Source organism: Rattus norvegicus, chromosome 10 (assembly GCF_021556685.1).
Source record: "Rattus norvegicus strain SHRSP/BbbUtx chromosome 10, alternate assembly SHRSP_T2T, whole genome shotgun sequence".
NCBI classification, from domain to species: domain Eukaryota; kingdom Metazoa; phylum Chordata; class Mammalia; order Rodentia; family Muridae; genus Rattus; species Rattus norvegicus.
The window spans coordinates 95,799,005-95,815,583 of NC_141543.1; the positions used below are offsets into that span (position 1 = coordinate 95,799,005).

The 16,579-nt window shown below is 47.1% G+C and overlaps 1 protein-coding gene across 2 annotated transcripts in view; it reads left to right on the top strand.

The window, feature by feature from the left end:
- The first annotated feature begins 1,944 nt into the window (after positions 1-1,944).
- The window catches only part of Itgb3 (integrin subunit beta 3), a 57,667-nt gene continuing 43,032 nt past the window's right edge, over positions 1,945-16,579 (top strand). The window contains exon 1 of one of the 2 annotated variants that reach the window (XM_087571077.1): positions 1,945-2,057. Coding sequence is in view for 1 of the 2 variants with exons in the window: in NM_153720.2 (NP_714942.1) it covers positions 1,982-2,057 (76 nt within the window). In the remaining variant the exon portion in view is untranslated. 2 annotated transcript variants of the gene reach the window in all.

The window sequence follows — 16,579 nt, forward strand, 5'->3', positions numbered from 1 at the left end:
CAGAGCAGAGTGGGGCGTACAGGAAGCGGTAGGTAGGTGGGTGAATCTCTTGCTTTCCTTATTTAAGAGATGAATAACTATTTAAAATAAAAAACTGAATTGTTTCGTGTGTATGTGTATATGAGTGTGTGGTGTATATGTGTGTGTGGTGTAGGCTTATGTACATGGCTGCATGGGTATACATGCATGTGTACTCACACACATACATGTGGAGGTCAGAGGAGAACATGAGTGGCGGGGTGTTCTGCTCTGTCACACTACACTGTATTTTCTCAAGACAAGGTATCTCACTGAGCCTGGAGCTGGGCTAGCTGCCAGGCAGCCTTCTGTCTCCCCACTTCTTCCCCATTGCACTGGGGTTACAGGGCAGCATATGCCCATGCTTAGATTTTTATGTGGTTGCTGGGGATTTGAACCCAGGCCCGCATGTTGGTCCAGCAAGCACTCTTACCCACTGCCACATCTCCCTAGCCTCACCATTACTATTAGTTTGTTTGGGATGCTTTCCTGTTATGTAGCCTAGGGTGTATTCAAACTTGCCATCCTTCTGCCTTACCCTAGTGCTGGGTCTGCGGCATGCTCTGCTGTGAGTCACTGGGTAGAGTAATAAAACGCTAGGTCATAGTTCCGTAGAAAACACACTTGTCTCCATGAATTTATACAGTTATAAAGTTCATACCTGTGACATGGAATGATATAGTGTCCTGGTGTGTGAGAGGTCCGAGGAAGAAGAGTCCACCTCTGCAGACGACAAGGCTGGAGGAGGAGGAACATTAGACAAGATGGCACGGAACAGATGACATTTGAGAGGTTTTGAAAAGGAAGTGGAATTTTCCAAACGGAAAGAGGAAGGAAGGCCAGTCAGATGGGAAGGCATGGAACATTTAGGAGTGACAAGAATCTCTTGGGGAAAGGCTAGGTGATGGATCATGGCTAGGTGTCAGGTCTCTCTTCTTCCCACACGCTTCCTCCATGGTCTCTTATAGCTCAGGCTGGTTTTGAACTCCCTGTGTACTCAAGAACTATCTGGAACTTCTGGTCCTCCTGCCTCCTCAGCGCTGGAATTCTGGGCATCACATTCTGTTTGATGTGGTGCTGGGGATGGAGCCCAACGCATGCTAGGCAAGTGCCTTCCGATTGCACCACATCACCATCCCTACTTCTATTTTTTTTTTTTAAACAACACTACCATTCTTACGTCAGGACTCACAGGTCCAGCCACTTCCTGTGGCCACCTCTTCAGCTCCAGCACTTGGCACCTTTCACACTTCTAAAGGTTTCCTATCTGGTGGGGAAGACCCAAGGAACTAGTGTAGGGATAGGAACAACAGCCAAGCGGTCTCTGAGGAAAATACCACAGAGCTAGTGAATTAGAGTTTGGAGGCAATACAGTGACTGTTCTGAAGTAGTTATCAGACACCAGCAACATGCAAGCAAGCATTTATAGACAGAGGCTCTGCACGGATCCATCTTTCCTAACACGCTTGCAGGCTGCATGGAAAGCATTTGACAGCTGCCTGTGATCTCATTGAGTGACTGAGGGAAAGAACGAAAACTGGAGGAAAGCAAAGAGAAATAGCAGTGTTGATGTCTCTGCGGAGGTGGGACTAACAGAGTTCAGGAAGTGGCCCAAGGCTACTATTTTTTTTTTTTTTTTTTTAAATCAAGCATCCAGGTGCAGACACCTGGGACCCAGATGCACACAGGACGCCAGGAGCGCGATGTCCTCTAGCGAACGCAGGCGAATCCTAGTGGGCGGAGGGCTGGGGAAGATTTCTGGAGAGAGGCGCGATGAATTTCCCCATCACACTCGCAGCCTCAGGCAGGGTCCAGGCGGACGCCGGAGGGAGGGAACTTTAGCTCTCGGCCCGCCCCGCTGTGTCCCACCCACCGCGTCCCCTCCCCTCCCGGGGCAGGAAAAGCAGCCGCGGGCGCCAGCTCGCCGTGGCGCGCGCGCGCGGCGCGAAGGGCGGTGGACAGGATGCGAACGCGGCGGCCGGGACAGCTCTGGGCCACTCTGCTGGCGCTGGGGGCGCTGGCGGGCGTTGTCGTCGGAGGTGAGCGCGCGGCGGGTGTGGGAACTGCGGTGGGATCGTGGGAGCTGGGGCTGAGAAGCTGGTCCTTCCTCCGGTAGCCTCGAGGGCGCATCAACGGTGGCAGAGACCCTGGCCTGGCCCGGGGAGCAGGGGCAAGATGGGGCTCTGCTGGGTCGTCCGGGTGCGCCGGCAGAAGGATGCTGCTCACCTGCTTGGGTGGGTGTGTGCGCTCTGGGTTGCCCCTTCCACCTCCCCCGAGTTTGTTCCTCTGGCTGCTCCTCTGTTAAGGAGGTACAAGATTCGGGCTCCATTCGTTCTGGGACCGACCTCTCAACCAGCGCTCCCTGACTGTGTGCAGGGAGTCAGCACAGAGGTCCTCGGGGCTGGCTTTGTCTTTTCCTGCGTGTGACCCACACCATCAGCTGCCTGAATCTTCAACTTTCAGGCTCATTAATGCTGCGGGGAACGGGAGTGATGCAGTCCGCAGAGTCCTACGGGAGCTGGAGGTGATGTTGCCTGGGGTGGAGAAACTGAGGTTCCAGGTCAGCTGGAGCAAGTTAAACCCTGCAGATGGTGTGTGTGTGTGTGTGTGTGTGTGTGTGTGTGTGTGTACACGTGTGTAATACGGTCTCATATATTTCAGGATCCTTCACACTCTGTGTAGTCGAGGGTGACCCTGAACTTTAGACTCCCCTGTGCCCCTCCTATTGAGTGCTAGGATTATAGATCTGTAACACCTCTCAGGGCATATAATGCTGCAGGGAGTTGAACCCAGGGCCTCCTTATGCCAGGCAAGCACTCTGTTAATTGAGCTACATCTCCAGACTGACTATTTGTTAAAGGTAAACTTTATTACGTTGCCTTTGGGGTTAAGCAATCTAAAAAAAAAAAAAAAACAAAAAAACAACAACAACAAAAAAAAAACATTTGGGTGGCTACCTTGAAGACCCCTTTCTGATGGTACGGATGGACGTAGACATGGGACAGGGGCAGGGGTTTCAGAACTGATGGTTGGCCTGTGTTGTTGAAGCTTCCAAGTGAAAGATGAAAACCGCGGTCTTTAGCCTACATTGAACAAGCTTCGTGATCACAGAACGGGAACCGGGATCTCCAGCATTCTGCCCTGGAGATATTAGAGTTTCTTTTTGTCAGCTCCTTGTAGCTGTTGATGGGGAATGGGGAAATCCACCAGGAAAGCTGATGTTTCTAACAGATAGGCAAACTTTTATGAACTTAAAGCCTTTAAAAAATTTTTACTTCTCAAGTTTTAATTGGCATGCAATGACAGGCTTTGCTTGTGTACAGCAGGAAAGTGTGTTTGCAGACAACAGATACACTGTACAAAAGGTAGCTAGTCTTCTTTGTGTTAGGCAACTTCCAGTTCTTCACGGCTATTTTGAGATTATATTTGAAACATTTTGTAGTTTGTTTGTATCTCTAACTTTCAAATTTCTGAGTGTCGTCGTTGTCATTGTCATCGTTGTCATTGTCATCGCCATCGTTGTCATCATCATCATTATCATCATCATCATCATCATCTGTAGTTCGAGAAGAAAGTTATAGCACAGTGCACGGTTCAGCTCCAGTGAAGATGAAGTGTATCTGTTATTTCGGTCTCTCACTCTCTTCCCACCTCTCCTGAACCCCTCATTGGTTTGCAGTGCTCCTTATAGGATCACACTACCCTGCTATTCCTAAGCTTGGGTTTAAAGATCCTTTAGTCCTAGGTTGGGAAAGTAGGAGAACTTGAATTCTGTCCCTAGAACCTATTAAAAAAGCCTGATGTAGTGGTGTGCTTGTAATTCCAGTGCCCGGGGAAGACAGAGACAGATGGATCCTTGGGGCTCACACGTTAGCTAGCCTGGCCTACTTGGAAAGCTCAGGATAGAAAGAGATCCTGTTTCAAATTAAGTGATACTTCTGAGGAATGACACTCAGGGTTGTCTTTTGTCTCTGCCCAGGGACAATTGTGCATGAGCATGTATGTACTTGTGCATGCATGTACACAATCGTATACACACCAAAACCAACAAACAACGAAACCTATAGGATATCAGAGTCGTTGTGATTGGAATAATCTAAAGAGGTGATGGCTTGTGGTAAGCTAGCCCCAGACTCCCTCTGAGAGGGTGTAGAGTCCTGCTGAGGAACCGAGGATTTTAGAGCACCCTGTAAAAGAAGTGTCTGTCATACAAGCCGTCTCAGTGTTGGTGGCAGAGTTGCAAACATCACTAGGTCCCTGGGGAAGCAGGTGATGTGGTGACTTTGGGGACACACAGTGTGGAAGGGACACAGAACAGGGTGGAAGTGAGGTGCCACAGGAGGGCTGTCCCAGTAGGAGATTCTGCCCCGAGGAGACTGACTTTCAGTTTCTATGTACAAAAGTAATCTTTTTAGCTTCATCTGAATACTTTGTTTCCAGGCTTCTTGGTAGTGTATTCTCACCTAATTAGGTCAGCAATAATGAGGTGCTTAGTTCCCTTCTCCAGTCTGTATTCTGGGAGCTGTCCAACTAAGGCCCTCAGGATACCTCAGAGACACGAGGAAAGGCTTTTTGCTGGGGAAAGGGGCAGCTGGGATTTAAGCAAGTGGGATGTAGGTTTGATCCTCGGCTTTGCCCCTGATTGACCGTGTGATCTCGTCAATCTTAGTCCAGTTTCCTCACCTGTAAAGTGGAAACAGTGCCTTTCGTTTGCAGACTAAATGAGACACAGGCTCAAATGAAGTAAATGTTCGATGCATGGCGGCTCCTGTGTTCCATGCATGGCGGCTCCTGTGTTCCATTATGGACTGCCGGGCTGTTGCTGCTTTGTGTGTTAGTGTGTTGCAGGCTCCCAGATGAGAATCCAGCTCTCACAGCCTCTTAATTCAGCCCAGTCCTCTCTGGGAGCTTGGCATATTTCAGCCCTTTTGGTCCTGCAAGAACCTACAGAGAAGGCGCAGGAGGAGAGATGTCCACACATTCATTCTTTTTTTCTGAGTCTCAACTATGCATAGAGAGGGCGGAAAAACCCACCCGTAAGACTTCAGTCTCTACAGGGAGAGCAAATTGTGTATTTTGTTCAACACTGTGCTCGGTGCTTGGCACACAGGCACCAAAAGAATTATGTAGGGGATGATATAAAAAGCCACCTAGAGGTGATGTCTCTACGTGAAGAAATCTAATATTTACACATTTGTAGCCTTGGGTGTTCTACCTGAACTCTCTCTCTCTCTCTCTCTCTCTGTGTGTGTGTGTGTGTGTGTGTGTGTGTGAGAAAGAGAGGGATAGAATCTGTGTGTGTGTTTGAAAGAGTGTCTTTGAGTATATCATGTGTCTGTGTGTGAGTGTGTGTCTCTGTGTGAGTGTGTGTATGTGTATGTGTGTGAATGTGTGTCTCTGAGAGTGTGTTTCTGTGTGTGTTTGTGTCTGTGTATGAGTATGTATGTCTCTGTGTGTGAGTGTGTATGTCTCTTTCTTTGTGTGTGTCTCTCTGTATGTATGTGAGTGTGTATGAGTGTGTGTATGTATGTGAGTGTGCATGGGTGTGTGTGAGTATGTGAGTGTGTGTGTGAGTTAGTGTGTGTCTGTGTGTGAGTGTATGTATGTGAGTATGTATGAGTGTGTGTATGTATGTGAGTGTGCATGGGTGTGTGTATGTATGTGAGTATGTATGAGTGTGTGTATGTATGTGAGTGTGTATGGGTGTGTGTATGTATGTGAGTATGTATGAGTGTGTGTATGTATGTGAGTGTGTATGGGTGTGTGTATGTATGTGAGTATATATGAGTGTGTGTATGTATGTGAGTGTGCATGGGTGTGTGTGAGTATGTGAGTGTGTGTGAGTTAGTGTGTGTCTGTGTGTGAGTGTATGTGTATGAGTGTGTGTGTTTTGCTGAGAAAGGGTTCTGTGTACACTAAATGTGTTTCACTTCTAGCCCACAACCCCGGCCCTTTGGACCTTTGCACTGTTGATCATCCTCTGATCAGAGGATGACAGAACACAGGATGTCCTCTGAAGTGTCTTCTTTTCCCTATCTTTGGAGGAGTCACTGGAACAGTCTTTTCTGTTCTTCCCCTTAAGTTCTTGAGCACAAGGGCAAAGGTGAGAAGTGGCATTTGTGACCTTGGAAGATGGGACAAGGAGGAAGTGGAGTGAGGAGGGGATCTGAATTCGACCCTAGATTTCCCCAATACAAACTCCTCCTTTGCAGCTCCCCACCCTTCTTGGCTCTCTGTTTATCATCTCCTCCAGCTGCAGGAATCCTGCCCTTGTTGGCAGAAACAGCCAGGAAGCGTGCCCACAGGAACCGCAAGTCATGAATCAGCAGACAGATAATTAACCGGGCAAGGGGTGTGTGTGTGACTGAGTGGCTTCAGGGATAAACCACTTGGCTTGCCCTTAGCCTCTGTGTTGCTCACAGAGTGGCCTGCTGTATCTCACCATCTCCCCTTCTCCCACCTCCCCAAATGGAAAAGATCATGTGCCTACTGCAAACTCAGGCCACTAGTGGGTATGAACCTAGGATCTGGGGATGATGTTGTCCAAGGCTGCTTTTCTTTGGAAACTACCAGAATTTATTGGAACTTGAGACTATGTGGCATAATGAACACCATGTCCAGGAACACGGTGTCCCCAGAAAACTTCGCCTTCTTCTAAGGGGCTAGGATTGGGGGTTGGAGATCTGGCTAGCAGTTAAGAGCACTTGTCGGTCTTGCAGATAAACTGGGTTCAGGTCCCAGCACCCACATAGTTGGTTCCCATTTGCCTGACCCTTTCTTCCGACTTCCTTGGGCACTGCATATATACATACATGCAGTCAAAATACTTGTACACATAAAATAACTGTATATATCTTTTACAAGGAGGGCCGGGCTAGAGAGATGGCTCAGTGCTTAAGAGCATCTAGTACTCTTTCAGAGGGCCTGGGTTCAGTTTTTAGCACCCTTAGGAGACAGCTCCCAAGTGTAATGGCAACCCTTGGGTGCACATGCTGCACATAGACTCATGTAGATGTGCACTACTTAGATTAGGGCTAGTAATCTCTCTGTCTCTCTCTGTCTCTCTCTGTCTCTCACACACACACCCACACACATACATGCACATGAAAATAAAGAAATCTTTTAAAAAAAACGAGTGTTATTTATCACTGAAGTATGGATGGGGTTTAGCATCCTCAGTGTGCACCTCTGTGTGTTTTGGTAAAGACAAACTATCACCACCATGATGGAGATAGAGAGTATTTTCAGTATTCTGAGAAGTTCTCTCCAGCTTCTTTGTTGTTGTTTTTTTTTTCTCTTCCCACTTCTGGTCCCTGGCTATCACTGCTCTGTCTCCTGTCCCCACAGATTTGCTTTTATAGAATGTCATAGAGAAGAAAGCACAGTGCATAGCCTTTTGAGCCTGGCTTCTCCCATTTGGGATGCCCTCGTCGTCCCTCTGAGCCGTTGCCTGTGTCAGTGATTCTAAGAGCTCATGGGGGGGGGGTCATTCCATTCTACTGCAGTGAGGTATTACCCTGGAAGCAGTGCAGCGACCTCCACCAAACCACAGAAGTTCCACCAGTGTCCAGTCGGAGAGACACGTTTGAGGCATTTGAGTTTCTTAGTGCTAGATAAAGAATCGAGAGTCTGGTGGTGGTGCACGCCTTTAAGTTTAGCGCTAGGGAAGCAGAGGCAGGGAGATCTCTTGAGTACGGGGGGGCCAGCCTGGTCTGCAGAGCCAGTTACAGGACAGCCAGGGCTACACAGAGAGACTTTACTCCAAGAAGAAAATCAAAAACAAACAAAAGAAAGAACTGAGGAATTTTGTAACAATCCCTAGTTTTTTAGATTTTCATTATCCTTGGCCTTAAAAGCAACTAATATTTCCAAATATATTTCTATTATTCTTTTATATTTTGATATTATGTATTATGATCATTTTCCTCTCATTCATTCCTCCACCTCCTCTCAGATCCATTCCCCCTCCCAACTTTACATCCTCCTTCTCTTTCTCTGTTTTTCTATAACCCGGTGTCCCATTTGTGCTGTCTTTATACTCATGGATGTGGGGCCATTCCCTGGAGCAGGGTCCACCTACCAGGGACCGAATCCCTGAAGAAAACCAACTTTCCATTCCCCAGAAGCCATCGGCTGTCAACAGTGGCTAAGTTAGGGGCAGGGACTTTTGAGCCATCCCTCGTCCCTGTTGGAAGTCTGACGGCGTGATCTTGTGCAGGGAACCAGAGGTGCCTTGGGTGAGTAGAGCTGTCCTGCCACATCAAGATGCCAGTACTTTACTTTGGTCCCACCCTACATCTGGCTCTTGCGGTCTTTCTGCCTTGGTACCAGATGTTTTGTGGTCAAATAGGACATGTCACTCTTGAGGTCAACGGGCTGGTCTCTACGCCTGGATCCATTCTGCCTCTCATGTATTTGGTAGCATCTCTGAAATACAAAACAAAGCAAAATACCGCCCCCCAAAACAAACAAAGCAAAACAAGTCCTTAAACATCACATTGCTACAGAAGACTACGGCTGTCCCTGCCACCCACTTCCCTGGCAGGTCAGTGAGAAAGAGTGAGGTGCAGATGCGTTCACCACGAGACAGTCTGGTCTGTCCCAATTTGGCTCCCAATTTGTGCCAGTTTTGACAGTGGTCACAGTCAGAAAGCTGGTGTTTTCTCCTCAGACCTCCCCGCCCCCTGAATAAGTACAGTTGTCACACGTGTGCCGATATGTTTTTTCTTCTTCTGTACTTTAACTTGTGCTGCATGCAACTTCCTTTTCTGTAGAAAATTTTCTCAGGAAAAGAGAAGCAAGCTTGTGGTTAAGAGCTTACGTCACGCATGGCTTTGTGGGCTTTCATGCCAGTTTGCTGGAGGACTGAGCAAGTCACCTTATCTGTAGGCCTTCTTCCTGGTATCTCAGGCTGTGGAGTGGGGTGAAAGGGCCGATGAGGCTTCTCTCTTTTTCTTTCATTTCTTACCAGAGGAGTTTCTCCTTTAATGTCTCAGTGACTCAGAACTCCAGGCAAAGATTCTTTGTGACGTGAGAAGTCCTGAGGTTAGAGTTGGGCTTGACATATTGCACTAGAAGGGAGTTCCAGGAGACTGTCAACCCTCTTTGCTGATGAAATTCTTAGAGGCAGAAACCCTGGTGTGTGAGCTCTCCCAGATTAGTCCCTTTCTCCAAGTGTTTGTGAGGACTGTATTTGAGCCTCTCACCAGAGGTTGGGGAGTGCCGAGTCTCGCAACTTGGGAATTCTACACTTGAGAACAGAGCACGCTTTGCCCTGAGCGATTCCAGAAGGCCTTGGGATTGGCTGGTCAAAGTTTGGTTTTCTTCATTCTCTTCTATTATTATCATTGATTCACAAATAAGAATTCTGTATCTGGTGTGCAACATAATTTGAAATGGAAGCATTGGGAAATGGCTATATCGAGCTGTAGGACACACGGATTAGCTCACACAGCTACCACTTATTCCTGGTGAGAGACCTAAGCTGTCTGTTTACTTATTTTTTTTTTATCTTATTTTGTTTTACTTTTTGAGATATGGTCTCTGTCCGTAACCCTGGCTGTCCTGGAACTCATTCTGTAGACCGGGCTGGCCTTGAACTCTGACCTTTACAGAATAGGAGGAAAACCAAGAGATCTATGTATGACATGGTGACTAGAGTTTTCAACAGTGTGACTTATACTTTAAAATTGGTGCTTTTGAAAACAGCTGGGCTTAGTAACTCACACCTTAAATCCCAGCACTTGGGAGGCTGATTTCTATTATTTTTTTTATTTCTTGAGACACTGTCTCTTTTAACCTAGGCTGGTCTTGAACTCACTTTTTTTGGAGGGGGGGTTCTTTTTTTGGAGCTGGGGACCGAACCCAGGGCTTTGCACTTGCTAGGCAAGCGCTCTACCACTGAGCTAAATCCCCAACCCCTTGAACTCACTTTTTAATGAGGCTATCCTTGAACTCTTGATCCCCTCTGCCTCTACACTGAGGTGTTGGTTTTCTGTGTACTACCAATCCTGTCTCTGATTTGTAATAATTGTTGCCAAACAATCTTCCATAAACAGTAAAACTGATCTGCCTTCTTACCAAGATTGGTTGACAGAGCTGTTCACACCACAACTGCCTGGCGCCAGACCATGGAGAGCTGTGTAGGGGTGCCCCTGAACTGCAAAGCTGGATACCTAGGTCACCTCCAGGACACCACTGAGCTGGGTGTGAAACAGAGCATCAGAGCATGGTACAGGCACGTCTCTTCTGTACACCGAGTGAGTCAGTTGTGGGTGGGACTGCCGTGAATAAAATCTTCCAGAATTCTAAAATGCAGTATTTGACCTAGACTTTAGGCCATGAGGAAGAATTATCCACTTGTATACCAAGGGACTTCAGGTCCAAGAATGTTATTTATGGCTTCTAGAGTATTAACGGTCTTGTTGACACCTTCTGGTTCTGAAAGAATATACATTTTCAGGACCAATAGCATCTTGAAGATCCTTTAATCAAGTACAGAAAAGTTGAAAGGGAGTTCCTAAGAAGTGAGGGACCCACCCACATCACAAACTAGGTTAGTGACTGGTGAGATCTGGTCCTGGGGATTCCTGTTTCTTGCCAGGGTGACTTTCTCCTTATGTCCCATCATAGACAAAGGGCCTGCTAATGTGTGACCCTGAGGTAGAAGAGAGGTGCAATTATGGTGCTGGAAGCAACCGGGGGAAGGGAAATAGGGAAGATAACAGATCATTGATTGAACAGTTACCGTGTGACTGTTTCATATATGTTACCTCGCCTAAACCTCGTGCAGTAAATATTATGCCCATATTTGGGAGGCTGAATTGGTGGGGAGGGGAGGGGATAAAAATAGCTGTCTGGGCTTTTCAGAGTTTGTCTGATAAAGCTGGGTGGCCCGCTGAGTACTTGGGGGCAGCTGTAAATCTTGAGTAGGCATGTGACCTGGCTTTAAAGAGAGCCCCAGAGAGTTGGGCGCCACCTAGATCATAAGGTCTGCAGAATGGCACGGACTTCAGACCTCTCTGACTGACTACGCTCTCTACCACACCCACTCTGTCCCTCCAGGGCTGTGTTAGCTTTAGGTCACAGTGTTTGGAGGATGGGATTTTCCTCTTCATCCATGGCTTCCTAACTAACCCCTTCAGATGTGATAAGCAGACATGATCTGACTTCACTTGTAAAGGTAGGGTCCTAGTGGCTGGAGGGGGCCCTGAGTTGGGATGTCCAGTAGTCAAACATACGAGCCTTTTCTAAAGTGGGTGTACTTGTTTAGGTTCAAATCCTCCCTCAGTTCTACATGCCTAATCCATCAGCAAGTCCTTGGAATAGAGTCTAGAGTCCAACCATACAATCAACACTGCTGCCCTTTCAATACAAACCAACTGTACCCCAACCCATCCATCTTCCTTCTGGCTCCCATCCTATGCTTGGTGGTCAGGCCAAGTATTTCCCCTTCGCTTCGGCTCAGATTCCTTCAGCATCCCTACTGTGTGGTGCAGCCTGAGCTCCCAACCGAGTGCTGGTCCCTAGTTCTCCAGTCTCCCCTGCCTCTCTCCTCATTCTCTTTCCTCTGTCTTCCTGCTATTTCTTCCACAGGAGGAGGTCCGGCCATCCAACTTTGGCCTTTGTTCTTTGGTGAATGCTTCCCCTTATCCACTCTGTAGCATCATTATAGAAAGTCAACCTCCCAGAAGAACCTTTCTGTAGCCGACACCGGCAGACTAGTTTAGTCCAGACTGCTTTGCCTTGCTGTGTTTGGAAGCATTTGCCTCTGCTTTTGCTGTTTTCTTTTTTTCCCCCTGTTTTTGTTTTTGTTATCACCTTCCTGACCAAAACATGAGCATCACCGGATCAGGGGTTTGTCTAGTTTATCCGTGTGTCTCCAGTGCCTGGGAGAATGCTGAGTGTAAGTAAGTGCTCACTGAATGCTTGTTGAGGGAATGAATGAATGAGTGAATGAATGAGTGCCAAATTGATATACATTGGTGGAAAGTTTTAAAGCTAAAGGACCTCCTCTGACCTTACTCATGAGTGGATGGAACATGGCAAAGTTTCCATTCCAGGATGGCTTTTTATTGTTGTTCCAATTTGTGGAAGTACATAAGGACACACTGTTCATCAAAATAATGTCTCGTATGGCTATGGAAGTGAAAATCCACTTGGAATTAATTTCTTTGGGTTGTTGTGACCAAGTCCATAAACTGGTGACTTAGGACATCAGAAACGTGTGTCTGAGGTTCTGGGTAGAACCCATCTTTGCCTCTTTTTAGCTTCTAGTGGTGACTGGTAGTCCTTAGTCTTCCTTGCTTCTAGCTTTTTCACTGCAGTCTGTCTTTGATGCCATTTGGTGTCTGCCTTCTGCGTCTGTCTTCATGTGGGGTTTTCCCTTCTTACAAAGGCGTTGGTCATCTTGGTCCACACTATGACCTCATCTTGTTTACATCTATGTGACCAAATAAGGTCACATTCACAGGTACTGGGGGTTAAGACAGCAGCGTCTCTCTCTCTCTCTCTCTCTCTCTCTCTCTCTCTCTCTCTCTCCTCTCTCTGTGCATAGGTGCATGTATTCAACCAATAATGTATTTTAATATTTACTCTTTTTTTAAAAGATTTATTCATTTATTATATATAAGTACACTGTAGCTGTCTTCAGACACACCAGAAGAGGGCATCAGATCTCATTACAGATGGTTGTGAGCCACCATGTGGTTGCTGGGAATTGAACTCAGGACCTCTGGAAGAGCAGTCAGTGCTCTTAACCGCTGAGCCATCTCTTCAGCCCCTTAATATTTACTCTTGGTGGAGGCAAATCACACACAGTTTGTATTGTTAAATTTCACATTTAATTAGCTTGGATGCACTTAAGAAATGATTTAAAAATCTGAAACCAGATACCCCTGCACCACAGTCTTGGGTTTGATGAGACACTGCAGTCTAAGCTCTTTATTGATGGAGCAATGACCCTTGGAGCCTTTTGTGCTCTCTCTGTCTCTCTCTGTCTCTCTCTGTCTCTGTCTGTCTCTGCTTGTCTCTGTCTGTCTCTGCTTGTCTCTGTCTGTCTCTGCTTGTCTCTGTCTCTCTCTGTCTCTGTCTCTCTCTGTCTCTGTCTCTCTCTGTCTCTTTGTCTCTGCCTCTCTCTCTGTCTCTCTGCCTCTCTCTGTCTCTCTCTATCTCTTTGTCTTTGTCTCTCTCTGTCTCTTTCTTTCTCTCTCTCTTCCTTTGCTACCCTTAAGGGAAAAATAAAAACCAAAAATGTTCCTTGCAGCTTGTTCTTGATAAGCCACGCACGCGTGCACAGGGCCCTTAGCATGAGCTGTTTGGTTCATTGACTCACCCGCCCAGGAGTCTGCAATGGAAGATCAGGCACCACCTGGGTCACCCAATGACCCCCATGGACCTAAGTGGGAAGTGGCTAAATCTCAGGGTCAGGGCTGAGGCTCCAGGCCAGGAATTTTCTCTGGCAGGCAGCAAGAGAGATCTGCCTGGTGGTCATTAGCATGGACCGTGCTCCCTTCTCACCCGATCTAAGTCCTGAAGGTCCCTGGCCTCATCGGGGTGTACTGACGGCCCCTACATTCTGACGTCCTGTGTCACTGGACAACATGTCCTCGACACAGCGCTCTCCAATGCATCATAACTTCCCCTGGTTCCAACTCCCTTGCTTCCTTTTTGCCTGTTTTTTTTTCCCCCACCCTTTATCTTGTTTCTGGTTCTGTGAACCAGGCTGAAAGGCCAGACCACAACCTCACGTTCCCACTTTCCAGGCAAACTTCTTGACTGGCCCTGCCTGTGTTTCCCAGTGACTGTCTTCTCTCAGCCACCGTTCCTAGATGGGGTTTTGAACGCACACCCCTTGCTCTCTTTAGATTTTCACCTCTGATACTTTGGCCCTCACCCTTGTAGCTCGAACCTTCTCTTCAGGGCATAGTTAGCTTTGTGCCCTGTGTCCTATACCGTAACTTTAAGGAATTGGGAAAAAAAATTAGCAAAACATTTGTCTGCTCTAAATAGCTCGAGGCTAAGGATAAAAAGGCAACAACAAAACCAACTCCGGTCCCAGCATTCATTGAGCACTTTATGTCCACCAGCTGTCGCATTCATCAATGTTCATTTAAGTTTTACGACAAGGACGGTCCTGGTCAACCTTGCTTGGCTTCTCTCACACAGGTTTTGGGGAGCCATCCATTGTTTTCTCTGACATTCTGGTGAGGACCCACCCCCAATTCCCCAGAAAGCCCTTCTGGACTACAGAGGCAGAGAAGGAATCCAGGCTTTATGAATGACTGAAAACAGAGGGTGGGAGGAGGCCCGCACGATCAGAAGGGAGGGGCAGCCTGGGAGTAACAGGCCTTTGAATTAGCTTGGGCCTGGCTCAGAGACCTCTGATGAGTCAGCCACTTTCAACCACTGCATTCCAGGGCTCCTGCCTTGGCTGGAGAGGTTGTTGGTGGATCATTGGTTCTTCCACTATTAACCTGGTATTCAATAAAAATAAGACATCAAGGGAACAGGGTAATGGACTTCCTAAAAGAGCAGTTCGGCCCACCCTCTGAGGTCACTGACTGCTGGTACACTGGAAGGGGCCTGCTGTCTCTTATTTCACATTTGGCAAGGCTTTCTTTTGTGGCTGCAAGTCAAGGACTCATGGAGAATGGGTGAATGGTTGAAGGGGTAAACCGATAGACTGGGAAGGGTTTTGTGGGCTGGGCTGTTTAAATGGCTCAGGAAGGTGAAGGCGATTGCCACCAAGTCTGACAGTCTAAGTTTGATCCTCAAGACCTACACCGTAGAAAGAGGGGATAGCCCTCAGGTTGTCCTCCGTCTCCACCCATGTGCCCATTCATTCTTTCTCATTCTCCCTCAAACAAACCCAATAAAGGTAGAAAAGAGAACTTGGCTATAGACACTGCTTTTCATCTTAACTCTTTCCCCTTGGGTTCCTCTCCTTCTAGTGAGCTTTGACGGTGGGTGTTTCTGTCCAGGATCACTCTTTGCTACCAGTCTCCATGGAAACTCCCCAAAGGAGTCTCTGTCCAGCCCCAGGGGAACAGCTGTGAGGCTAAGGTCTGACCTGACTGCCCTTGCAGGGAGAAGCCTTGGGTGGCGCTACTGATTTTGTGGGCTCAGAACCTGGCATCTGTGGAAAGATCAGCTACCTTTCCTCAGTAGACCTTGCATTGTTGAGAATTGCCCCCACTCTCATGTGCTGGGGACAGGCCTGGAGCCAGTGGCACAATTGGCATCTTGTAATTTACACACTCAGACTCTCTCACATACTCCACACTCACACCCAGACTCATACACACACACTCAGACTCAACACACAGTCTCTCTCTCTCTCTCTCTCTCTCTCTCTCACACACACACACACACACACACACACACTGAGACTCACACACACTCTGAATCTCTCTCTCACAAACACATACATACACATCCACACTCTTTCTCACACACACATTCACACACTCAGACTCATTCTCTCTCTCTCTCTCTCTCTTTTTCTCTCTATTCATATGTGAGAATAGAGCCAATAGTTATTCACCAGCTTGTGGCGGTGTCTCACTGGTCACATGTGGAATGGAAAAAGGCCTTGGAAGCAGGACAGAGCCCAGCCTCTGAGGAACCCTGGAGCTTTTAAACGGTGCTTCAAGGATTCCATGGACAAGCCAATGTCTTGAGGAGATGAGTGATGAATGCTATCATTATGTTATCTGAGGTTCCATTATATATTATATGTGTGTGCTTATCTAAATCTATACCTAGATATTGCAATAGAATCTTGCTATGATTGGCCTGCTACTTGCAATGTGGTCCAGGACAGCTCCAACTGGACAGTAATCTTGCTGTAACCACCCGACTGTTAGAGTTATGGGTGTGCACCACCAAGCCTGGGTCCGCAGGCCTTATTCTTAAACTCAGTGTAGCGTGTTTAGAAATCAGTTTGTTTGTGGCAAAATAAAACTATTTAGTCCCAAACCGTTCAGTTGGTGCCAGTACATCTTTGGGCTGCTTTAGGCAGGCAGGCCTCAAGGGTCCAATTGATCTTTCCTTGTTTTTCTCCCTCCTTTCTCCCTTGCATCTTTTTTCCTTTCCTTGTTTTATTTCCATGCTGGGGGATGAAATCCAGGGCCACATGCATGCTAAGCATTCATTGTACTTGTTTTTTCAGCCTCTTAAAATGTCATTGTTAAAAGAGTGAAAGGTACTATGTTCATACAAACACACAAAAAGAACACACATGAAAGATTTTAATCAGTTTAAAGAGTGTGGGGACCGGCAAGGTGTTAGGACTAGTTCAAAAGAGAATTCGAGGAAGGGAGTCTTAGAGTCGGTCAGTCATGTGGAAATGACTTGGCTAATAGATTCTTTAAAAATTGGCCAATGCCTGTAAGAACAATAACCTTTAACCTTCGGGGCTCATGCTCTCTACCAGGTAGACACTGCTGACATTTTTGTTGGATGAGAATCATGTGTGTTTCTCTCATAAAAATAGATTTACATCATCATCAATCTTCTGTGTTAATCTCTACTTGTGCAAAGTTGTAAACCATCCTAATCA